Genomic DNA, 12,730 nt, shown 5'->3' on the forward strand with positions numbered 1-12,730 from the left:
TGTGGTTCAGCTCAGGATACCAAAGCTTCCAAACTCTATTATAAAAATTAACATTAAAACTGCATGATCGCCTGTAAGAGCCGTGCTCGGAGACACAGCGTCTCCGTGCAGCTCTTCCAGGCTGCAGTTTAAACAAACACTTTCAGAACGATAATACTCAGATAAAAAAAACCACACAAACAAGTAGTGCAATCTTGCATTTTTTGACTGAACTTAAAAAAAATGGTGATTTTTCTTAGTGAATACCGTTTTGACACACGTTTTATAGTGCGGTAAAACAATGCAAAGTCGCTCGGTAATGCACTTAATTTATTGAGGCTTGGTGAATAGGCCCCTACAGTATCTCTGGAAAATTAAAATCACCCATTATGCAAACATGACCTAGGTTTGATGCCTTCTCCATTTGCAAAAGTATTTTGGTTTCCTCAATCTCACAGATATTTGGTGGTTTATAGCATATCCCTACAAACATTTTCTTTGTACTTTTACCTCCACTGCTCATTTCTATCCACAAGGTCTCTACATTTTCATAATTCCCTTCATAAACATCTTCCCTTATAATAGGATTTAGATCCGGTTTAACATGTAAACATACGTTATATGTTACATATAAACAGTGTTCGACAAACCTATACATTTGCTCGCCCCGGGCGAGTGGATTTAACCCCTGGGCGAGTAAATATTGGCCCAAGCAGCACATGTTTGGTACTAGGTGGCGAGTAGATTTTTTTGTGTGGCGGGTAGATTTTTTGGTGATTTGTCAACCACTGCATATAAACATATGTTACATGTAACATATAAACATATGTTATACAGTATGTTATATGCTCCTCTTCTATTTACTCGATTTTTCCAAAAAAAGGAATAACCCTCTAAATGAACTACCCAGTCATGAGTTTCATCCCACCATATTTCAGTAATGCCAAAGATATCATACTTCTCTCTTGCAGCTATTAATTCAAGCTCCCCCAATTTATCTGTCAGGATTCTTGCATTAGCAAGCATACATTTAAGTGTTTTTTCCATCCTGTACTATTATCTTATCTGCTCCTGCCTTTCTACTACAATTGGGTTTAGTCTTTAGAAGTTTCCTAGTATTATCTGTATTTACTATGGGTGTCTTGCTGATTGCCAAACTTCCACTTGCCTCATTCTACCTTCATGACCCCTTGCTATTTACCCATTCCCATCTATTCTATTTAGTTCATTATCTGTTTCTTTCTTTCCCCTTCCATCCTAGTTTAAAAGCTTTCATTACTGCTTTAATACAACTGGATACAAATATGACGTTTTTATTGTGATTTGTGTTTTAATTTATACCAAAGCTCAGCTCCATTTGCTGTAAGAAATCAGTATTAAAACGGTTCATTTTTAATCTAATATCAATTAAAAATCAGTTTGGGGTATAGCGATAACCATAACAACATGAAAAATGTATCAAAAAGAAATATAATATATAACTTTTTTATTATTTATATCTATGATAGATATAGATATATAAATAATATGTTGTATAAAAAAATCAATAGATATCTATAAATATAGATAAATAAAAAAACACGTCAATGGGAAACAGTAAACAAATGGACTATAACATATTGTAAACATTAAAGTAAACAATAATTGTATAAGCGTGATGTGATATACAGCTTCCTGTTTATATGGTACGCTTGACAGGCTGGCAGGTTTACTCTAGAAAACGTGAAATGTCTCCTGTCTTTTCCTTCAAACTGTTCATAAAAACTCCAAGGATAACAATATACTGTAAACAGCATGACTGTTAACACACTCTACCAGAGCCCACAACTCTGACACTATGCTGTCTATGTTGGCATCCCAGGAGTTTGTATGACATATCAATGAAATCACACTCTGTAACACATCATGGTTTGTTTTTAGCATACCTACTTTAGTGATCTGACACAGCTTTATGCACAAGGTAGGACGTTTCCTGTTACTAGTCGGACTAAAGACAGATGGAAATCTACTGCTGTACTGTATGTTCCTATTGGATAACCTGCTGCAGAGACTGTTGACGGCCGTCTTAGAAACCTTCACTGCACGTCCGGGCGTTAGATCAGAGGGAACGTGGTGCGCAAGCGACTCTACAACAATAAGAACCTTGGAGCCAGCCGGCTGTGAGGGAAGTGGAACCTTGAGCCATACAAGAATGGTGCGGGTGTCACGAATGAACAACACCCAATTATTAATTGGGCATATACCGTAATAAGTGTGATTCCATTTTCAACTGCGTGTGTTATTGAGTAAATGTTTTACGCTCTGTAATTTATCAAAGAGGTAAGATCTCATCTGAGGATACAGTGACCTCCAGACTATACCAGCATGCTGGTCTCTATATCAATTCAAATTTCTTAATGCATGTTACGCCACTGAATAACCTGCTACATTCCGACTTACCTAAAAGCAGCCAAGTGTAAGACACTGCTGCTTTATTCATGGCTTAATTTTCTGGCTAAAGTAAACCCCTTTCCGTTTAGAGGGGCAGATAAGAGACCATATACCTGTAGATAACAGCATGTGTTCAGTCCTTGCATTATGTTCATCTGTTTGGAATATTTTATTACAGGGAGATATACAGCTTAACATTTCTGCTGCTGGAGCCTACAAAATGCAACGGAGTAAGGGATGCGTATCAAATATCATGTAGTAATAGCTATCAGACTTCTAGTAAAGCACATCAATCTTAATACTACTTTGGGTTACTAAATAATGATATAATAAGGCTGCTTTCAGTATCTACCAGTGAACTTACAGAAAGATTGATGGACAAAGTTCTGCAGTGTTGCTTCAGACTCACCATTTATCCATTTAGCTTCAGGATCGTGAATTGCAAACTCTCCACTGGCCAAATCTTGCAGCGATACCTTTGCTTTGAGAGACAGGCTATTATCTTCAACTGGAAAAAATCCAAACAAACATAGATTATTTCTCCTAAAATTAGTCAGTGTCAAATAATTAGTTACATATAAATAATGTTTCAACAATATATGTTTGGACTACTTAAATGTAATGCCATTGTCTAATATCGGATCCATAAAAACAAACATTTCTATAGGGTAAAAATGCAAGTAATGTCCAACATTCCCTAGAAAATGAAAATGTATAAAAAATAAAGTATTCAAAAGATATGAAAGCCCCTATAAGCTCAGAACCCAAATCCACCACACCATATATATCTGTGTCAGAGTGCTACTGGGATAGTGACCTCATGCCACAATTACAATTGTAACAAGACAAAAAGTCTCAGTGCTACATCCAATATGACACATTATATAGCTAAATACTTATCTGTTTTTCTTTTCATAAGTGAAGGTCATGTAGTTAATTTCTTTGGTAAGAGCATTTTAAGCTTGCAAACCATGTCACAGTATGCCCTCTTTTGATATGTTCTAACACTACTATAACTGCAATACAGTAGCTCGCCTAACCTCTCTAATGGAGGGTGAACTGTCTTAATAGACTTGTCATTCACAGGTGCGTAACAAGAACTGCCATTTTAAACTGGGATGAGTGAGTTGAAACCTTTTAAATTGCAGTTCTTGTTACACACCTGTGAATGACCAGTCTATTAAGACACTTCTCCCTCCATTAGAGAGGCTAGGAGAGCTTTTGCAGGTACAGTAGTGTTAGGACTTGCAAAGGAGGGGATACTTTGGCATGGTTTGACCAAAGAATTGAACTAAATGACCCTCCCGTATTTATAACAACAGATAAGTATTTAACTATATTATTTATCATATTGGATGTAGCACTGGGGTGTTTTGTCTTTTGTTATATTTCAATTCTAAAAATAAAGTAAAATCCTTTTTCTAAAAAGACCCAATTGTTATGAAATCATTTTTGCGGTGAGCAGGTCGCTAACAAACCATACTCCCCTTCTGCTGCCTATTATATTTTACAAATATACAATAAGGCCTGACCAATGATACAAGAGACTTACTCATAATAGTTAACTTTGCAAGATGTGGGTAAGTACAGAGGAAACATTCAGATGAGGTGCCTTTTGACTTGGGTATCCACTTAAAAAAGAGCCACTATAAATGACACACACGTATCACTTTATTAAACAAATATATTATTAATTCACAACATAAAAAGACATGACTGTATTGATCAATAAAAACACAATCATTCAATACACAAAGATAAATAAGGTGTGACTCTTCACAAACGGCTGCTGACTGAAACGTTGAGTCTCTCCAGGCGAGTATCAGCAAAGTGTTTTTCTATGTTTGCACTAGGTCACTTTATTCAATTGATGTTTGTATGTGCAGCAAGGTTTGAAAGCATACGGGGCACTCAGGCAATATACGGGCAGTCCTTGAGCAGTAACCATATAAAGAGACAGGGTACCCAGGTATGGAAAAAGTTTTATTTAAGGCATAAGTGAGTGGTTAAAAAATGACAGGGCAGTCCTCCCACGCGTTTCACACAAGTGTTTGCACTTTTTGTATGTGTTAGCTTTTTTAATATGCACACTTCAATAAAAAATTGATTCTTCCAAAACTGCTGTCCACCTTATCTTTACTGTATATGTCCAAGATAAAGATTTGTTTCCCCACAATGTTGCCTCTATATACTGTATTACGGATTCAGAGAAGGAAGTTTCCTATTTAGGGGATATTGAGACTTTACCAGTTCTTTTTATGTAGTGATTATTTTTGTTGCATGCACTTGTAAATGTATTATATTTAGTCATTTATTTACACCCCGTGGTTTAAAATCGCACAGTGCGAATGTGGTTACTTCATTATGTCGGGACATGCATACCGACATTAAAGAAGCAGGATGGGAACCAGTTTGTTTATAAAAATGTTTTACCAGGAAGTAATACAGTGACAGTTACCTCTAGTTTTCAAGTATGTCCTGGGCACAGACTTATGATGTCAATACATGGTTACATTAATTGACCAGGGTTATACATTAAATGTACAGACATTTAGGACAGTTAGATGGGTGGGAACCAGTGGGTCCTCTAGAGCTGAACAGCACTATTTTCAGCTCCCGGGACGCCCTGGTTCTCGAGGTACTTATAGGTCAATTTACCAGCATTACTTCATATTTTGTCCAGGGCATTTAAATGGCCATCTAAACAGATTACACTGCTGCTTCCTATTGGTCCCCATGACTGGTAAGTTTTGTGCAGCCATTTTTATACTGGAGGGAGATTTATAACTGGTAATTTTCCAGGTAAGAAATTCGGGAACCAGGGGTCCACAGAGCTAAAGAAAAAGAAAGAAAAAGCACTGTTCGTTTCTGAAGGGCCCCCTCCCCTTGCCCTCTCCTTGCCTTCCCCTGCCCTCCCCTTGCCCTCCCCTGCCCTCCCTTTCCCTCCCCTGCCCTCCCCCGCCCCACGGTTCCTATCTTGTAAAAGAAGGAGGGGTAACGAAAAGAGAGCAGGGGGTATCTCTGCTTTCAGAGGCCACATGCATAGAATTAGTAGAAAAGTGTTGCTGGGATGCAAGAGCAGATTTAAATGGCCAGTAATGCCAGACGCATAACACCCGAAGATGCATTCCACCCATGCATTCCAACTGATATTACTATTAACTATTGGTTTGTCAGCAAGTACTGTGTAATTTCTTTAAGTGCTATTATGTCTCATCTGCTAAAAAAAACCTTTTAGCCCATAATCAATTACAAAATAAAACTGAATGATTACACCTCTACCTTAGAGATTTACCTCAACAAATATATTTCCTTCAACACCTTTGCAAACATATCAACCTTGTAAAGACTAGACTCAATTAGATTTGATGTTGCTGGCCCACAAAAAAAGGCATTTTAATAGAAAAGTACTACATTTATAAAGCTAGACACAATTGAAGTCAATGAGGTTTCTTATACTGACTTGTGCTGACTACAAAACAGTGAGAGTACTCCTCTGCCTTTCACACTGCGTTTTTCAACAATCAAGCAATATACACACATTCAGCTGAGATCTTGGCCTTTCTGATGGACATGTACAAGATGAGAGTTCAGTTTCTCACTAGCGAATTTTGGAAATCTGTATTTCGTGATTGTCTTCCAGGACATAAATAATGTAGGGCAATGTTCCAGTAAATGATTTTATATTTGGTATGATTCTCTGTCTGTATATGAAGCTTTTTCCACTTCTATCAATGCAACCCCAGTGCAACCGAACTTATTAAATTAACATCTCTTTGGTATGTTTCTCTGTACTAATTATTCACAGCCCCTCCCTGCCTTTTTATTCCCATGTGATATTGTAAGAGTATTTAAGACAGACTTATTGGCTGTGCCAATGTAGTTGGCTGCTCCGCCATCTGAAGTGCCACATTTTAGTGTCTGTGGAGTTAAGAGGGAGTTGAATTGGAGGTGAACAAGAAAGGAAGAACTAAATTCAGCACTTAACCAAATCACATAGATTGTAAGCTCTCCAGGGTAGGGATTTCCTTTCCTATTGTCTGACGTTGCTGCGCTTATTGTATTATTAAAATTCCCTGTACTGTATTGTCTTTGTGAAGCGATGAGAACACTGTTGGCGCTATATAAATAAAGATATACATACATACTTCTGCAGCTTTGAGAACTTACTTTTTTTATATGCTCTGACAATTTATGCACAACTTTAACACTATCACTATCTAATCTTGGGTGCTACATTGCCCTCTCAGACCTGATTTATACATCTGCTCTTTCAAATCATATTCTAGAACACCGGAGAGCCTTCCGGAATGTCCGCTCCTTGACTAACACAACCCTTTCTGCTTTCACTCACTGCTCTTTTCATCTCTTTGCTCTAACTGATACCAATCTCTCACAACATGTCTCTTACTGTGGAGGCTGCTTTCTCCTATTGTGGTCTCTCTTTCTTTCTCTCACAATACACACCCCAATTGGCCAGGGAGGAGGTGTAGGTTTCCTCCTCCCTCTGTAAATATCACCTCTGCCCTATGCCTCATTCTGTTTCTTTCTTTTCCTGTGAGGTTCATGCTGTCCAGCTTTTCTACCCTCTCTTTCTGCATGTGACAGTTACATGCAGACCGTGTACCTCTACAGCCTCTACCTCCACCTTTCTCCCTGACTTTCATTCTTTCTCTCACTGAGTCTCCTATCTTTTTACTGGGAAATTTCAACTATTATATTCATGACCCCTTGGCCTCTTCGGCACAGTCTAATGGACAGTCTCACTTTCTCCATTTAACCTCCTCCTTTGGCCTTTACCAATAGACCAATTCCAGAACCCACAAGGATGGTCACTACTTAAACTTGGTGTTTACTAAAATTTGTTCCCTTTCTGATTTCTCCATCTCATCCTTCCGCTCTCTGACCATACCTCTTATCATTCACCCCCACTCATTCCCCCCATCCTACTTTTTCTACTCAATACTTGTGAAACCTTTGCTCCATTTTGTGCTCTGCTCTAAAATCTGCCCCGAATGTGAACCTCTCTTCTCTCTCCTTTCTCTGAAACTTACAATCTTGTCAACTCTTAAAACGTTATCCTCTCCTCTTGAGATATATGCCCCTTCTTGGCTCCAGCACACCCGTCCATCTAACCCAAGGCCTTAACTAAATTCACAAACATGTTTCCTTCGCACTTGAACTGGCTCCAACTGGGAATCACTTAAACTGGCTTGAACTGGGAATCTTCTCTTCATGCTAATTTTCAGGACTATAAATATTTTCATGCTGCTCTCTCTAAGGCCCCCCCAAAAATGACTTTTCAGCACTCATCAATACTCACAAATCCCATCTACGTCGTCTTTTTTCTGTATTTGACTCCCTCCTCCAATCTGCACCTCCCACTTCCCATCCTTCCTTCAATTCTCCTAAAGCATTTGCTGACCACTTTAAAGGCAAAATGGATGCTATTCACAACAAGATTCCCTCTGTCCCTTCCCTCTTCTATCTGTTTCTACCTATGCTTCTTCTTCCACTCTTCACTCCTTTATTCCTGTTAGAGTTTGAAGTTTATAAGGTGATTTTCTCTTCTCTCTCTACCACATGCCCTTTCGATCCTATCCCCTCACACCTTATCAGAACTATAATTCCTGTCTTAGTACCCACTCTTACCCATATCTTCAAATCCTCTCTGTCCTCTGGCAATTTCCCCTCTTCCTTTAAGCATGCAATGGTCACACCTATTCACAAAAACACCTTTGACACTACTTGCCTTACTAACTACCGTCTGTATCACTCCTGCCTTTTGATTCAAAACCCCTAGAATGTCTTGTATTCTAACGTATAATCAACTTTCTTAAATCACATGCCTTCATGGACCCTTTACAATCTGGCTTTCGTACAGCTCACTCAACAGAGTCTGTGCTCACCAAAGTAGCCTGTAATGAATAGAGCAACAAATATTTAGAATTGTAATCAATGGAATGGATACTCAAGGGGTTAACATTGGTTCCAAATTGTAAAAAAAAAAGAATTGTTTTTATGGCCTGTCAAGTCGCGTCTGTGTTGTCTATAGGACTGAGGTTATGTTAAGTCAACATTTGTTTTGCCAGAAATGAGATTGAAATATGGCTCCATGACATTAGAATACATAGGATGCTTTTAAATGCACCTTGAAAGACATTCTTTGGAGGATTATGGGGCCGTGGCTAAGAAAGTATTCCAAAAAGAGTACATTTATCAAATATGAAGATATCATGGCCCTGAAACCTATTCTGAAGAATTACGAATAGATATTCGTAACAGTTGCAATGAATCGAATGCAATAAGACCAAACCCTTCATGTTTAGGAGGTGGCAAGAGACAGATATCCATTTGTCACTCAAACTTTGGAGCAAGTCAGTCAAAATGAGTCTTATTATTATATTCGGCAAACTCTCTGGAACCTATTGATATGAATCATGTTATTCCAAGTACTGTATTATAGGAATAAAGATATGAGTTCTTTTATACCGTACTGTATATTGAGCCGACTTTTAAAGAGTCAAAAGTAAGGGTTTTTTTCTTACGTAGTAAAATTGTCATATGAGGGCTGATTGATGAAAAGGGCTGGGTTTGTGTGTATTTCAATGCAGAAGGTTTGGGCGTAAAACTTGGCATGTGTGAATAGAAAATTAGATTTCAACTAAGGAAGTATCCATGCTGGAGCACGGGAAATCTCACATTCACATACAGTAATTGATATTTCTTTGGTGGTTGCCGTAGATAATAGATAGATTGCAACCGAGTAAGGGTAAATATTAACTCATTTGAAGTATCTTGTCAAGGAGAAAGGTGGGCAGCGAGTTGGCTGTGTGTATTAACCCTGGTTGCATATATAAGTCACGTGCTCACCAGTGTGCTGTTTGACAGATGGGGTATTGGGACGGATTGAGGGGAGATATTAGTCATTTGAGGTCCATGCGTGGAGAAAAATGACTCAGCTAGATAGCTGTGTGTATTAACCCTTGTTCCATATACCAGTCACGGGTTCACAGGGGTCCATTATGTGACATAGCCAATGATCAACATGAAGCAAGACTCCATCATCATATTTCCGTACTGATCCTACTCAATCTCTCTTCTGCCTTCGATACTGTTCATCATTCTCTTCTCCTTCATATTCTAAACTCTCTTGGTATCAGCAACACATCTCTATCCTGGTTCCTATCATATCTCTCCAATCGCACATTGTCTCTGTTGCTAACATGTCTTCGTCTTCTGTTAATCTGTCTTTTAGTGTACCTCAGAACTCTGTTCTGGGACCTTTCCTTTTCTCCCTGTCTCACAACTTTCTCCTTTGCAACCTACAGTATCCGAAATTTTGCTGCTAGCAAATTTTCACTTTTTCTAAAATTAGTCCCTGTTCATCTCCTCCTTAAATCCCTCTCCTGGCTTCCCATCAAATTTCAGATCACCTACAACGTTCTCCTCCTTACCATGAGGGATCTCCACTCATCTGCTCCTCCGTACATATTGGCTTTGAACTCCCGTTATGCTGCTCGTCTTTTGCAGTCTACCCATAACTGTAATTATCAAACCTCTGCACCCGCATTGTACCACACTGTGGAATACTGTATGTTGACACTTTACAAATAAACGATAATAATAATAACGGTCTCCTTTCCACCCCTCTACAGCTCTCTTACCTTAAACCTTTTTCTCTCACCGCCCCTTACCTGTGGAACTCTCTCACACGCAGTATATGCTTAGCACCTTCTCTCCCCCACCTTTAAATAAACCTTAAAACTCACCTCTTAAATTAAGCATTTCCTTAGCCTAGACCAGAGATTCCCAACCACCGCGGAATCCTGCGGTTTGGTGGAGCAGTGTCAGGGGTTCCGCCTACGGACCGTGGGCCGCCCGCACTCAATGTGTGGCCCGCCCGCACTCACTGTGTGACCCGCGATGGCTTTCCTGGCTCTCCCCCTCCTTCCCCTCTCCCCCAGAGCCCGCTCTCAGGACGGCAGAGTAGGAGCGCATGCTAGCAATGTGACCCGGCACTTCCGGTACCTGCTGCTAGAGTGAGCACGGGTGTGTAATCCTGCCTCCTCTGCCATTCTGCTGCCCGCCACCTCCAACTGCAGGATACCAGCGTCTCCTCCCACTGATGTAGGCATATGGGGGCGGGGAGATGATGATAATGAGGGTGCTGGGGGAGATATATGAGGATGATGATGAGGTGAGGTTTTTTGGTATGTATTTTGGAGGGGGATTGAGTGAGAGTTGGGTAATTGACGGAAGGTGGGGGCAAATGAGAGGAGAGAGGGGGGAGGGAGTGAGGAAATTATGGAGTAAAAGTGAGACTCAGGGGATAAATACATGCGAGGCAGGAGGGGGTGAGTGAGACAGGCAGAGAAATACATGGGTAGAGGGTGGGAAAATAGAGGGGGCTTGTGAGGTGTGAAATGTTGTGATTTACACCTGTCGAACCTAATATGTGTCAGCCAGATAGGGGTTCCTCGAGATTTTTCGAAGTACTTCAAGGGTTCCTCCAAACAAAAAAGGTTGTGAACTACTGGCCTAGACTCATGGCCACAGTCCACACCCCAAGTCACTCCTACCAACCATTGTGGCCAAGCACTGCCATCTACTGCACTTATTTCCTCACCTTCTGTTTCTGTAATTCTCCCTTCATACTGTTTAGATTGTAAGCTCTCCGAGGCAGGGATTTCCTTTCCAAGTGTCAGATTTTGCTTGTTGCACTTACAGTATTGTATTGTAACTCTCGGTACTATATTGTCTCTTTTGTAAAGTGCTGAGTACAGCGGTGGGTGCTATATAAATAAAGACATACATACATACATACATACATACATACATACATACATACATACATACATATTGTTTCAAATCATTTAAATGCATTTTTTTACCTTTCATAATTTTGTACATTAGCGGGAAATAAATTGTTGCTCAATTTTATTGAACCATATTTTGTTCTGATAATTGTCCGGTAAATACACATCTGGAATTAACTCAACTGATAGGTATCAGTATAATTTATGTTTAAAATAGTGGCCGGGATACATTGCTTGGATTGGGAATGCCTTATTTACTACTATGGCAGCTAAATTAATACTGTAACTCTGGTTTTAGACAATGGCCTCCCATCTCCTTATGCTATTAGGATTGTTAACCATACTTAAGGAGTGGGGATTAGGTTCATTGCGGTAGGGTGGAGGTAGAGGAGCTAATGGGAGTACGCGCCCCGTGATAGGTGGTTAGGTGCGCTGGACGGAGGGTGGTAGGAGCTAATTCCTTACCTGCCATAGCTTTTTGGTAGGCAAAGGGTGGGGGGTTAATTGATGTAGGTGATATTAATCCCTCTGTAGCCCTTTGTGATAATCTAGTTGGGGGTTGCCCATGGCAAGCTGGCCACTTGGGATTCTAAGGCTAGGTCCCCAGTACAAGCTGCAGCGCGCGAAATGGCGTGCACTGCAGGAACAAGAACCGCCCCTCAATGGGGTCGGGCCCACTAGCTGCCTTGGCCGCCACGTTGCACAACAAGATTTTTCTGACGACAATAAAATTGTCTTCAGAACTGGTGATGGAGCGCTGGTCACGCCCCCCGGCGGTTCGGCCAATGAAGGCGAAACAGCAGGGTGACGTCATGGCCACGCCCCCGCCACCCCCCCCCCCCCGCCACACACCCCCGTCACCATCTCCTGCAGCTCAGCCACAGCCTGGCGTGCAGCGCCAACACTGGGGTCGTAGCCTAAGGGGCTATGACATTAGATAAAAGTAATTACATTTTCACAGAGCAAACTTTTATCTACAATTCTAGGTATTTACTGTGTAATGAATTGTACCTAATGCCAATGTTTCACTATGTTAAGCTTAGAGGTTACTATATATGGTACTGTATGCATTTAATAATGGCTAATTAGCACATATCATTAATATTAACGCTATGCTTTTAACATGATGTGACTTTAGTGAAATGTTATGTTAAACATATGTTCTATGTGTAGATGCAACTGATACAAGGCAAGATACCCGAAAGGGAGATATCTGGGAAATATGCAAATCAACTGTCTGAATATATTTTTTTACATATTGTTTTATTTGCATCACTAGTATTTGGGTGATTTTACATTTGCAATATCAGAGTTTAAGTAATAGTCTAAAGCAGTGTTTCCCAACTCCAGTCCTCAGGGAACCCCAACAGGTCAGGTCTTAAGGATATCCCTGCTCCAGCACAGATGGCTCAGTCAAAATGACTGAGTCGGTGATTGACCCACCTGTGTAGGAGCAGGGACATCCTTAAGACCTGACCTGTTGTGGTCCTCTGAGGAGTGGA

General features: G+C 40.3%; 1 protein-coding gene across 3 annotated transcripts in view; it reads right to left on the reverse strand.

Annotated features, from left to right (window-relative positions):
- Positions 1 to 12,730, reverse strand: part of DPP6 (dipeptidyl peptidase like 6) — a 1,044,825-nt gene that overhangs the window by 324,507 nt on the left and 707,588 nt on the right. For all 3 annotated transcript variants that reach the window (XM_075587874.1, XM_075587872.1, XM_075587873.1), the window contains exon 3: positions 2,819 to 2,917. In XM_075587874.1, coding sequence (XP_075443989.1) covers positions 2,819 to 2,917 — 99 coding nt within the window. The remainder of the gene's footprint in view (positions 1 to 2,818; positions 2,918 to 12,730) is intronic.

Source organism: Ascaphus truei, chromosome 2 (assembly GCF_040206685.1).
Source record: "Ascaphus truei isolate aAscTru1 chromosome 2, aAscTru1.hap1, whole genome shotgun sequence".
NCBI lineage: Eukaryota > Metazoa > Chordata > Amphibia > Anura > Ascaphidae > Ascaphus > Ascaphus truei.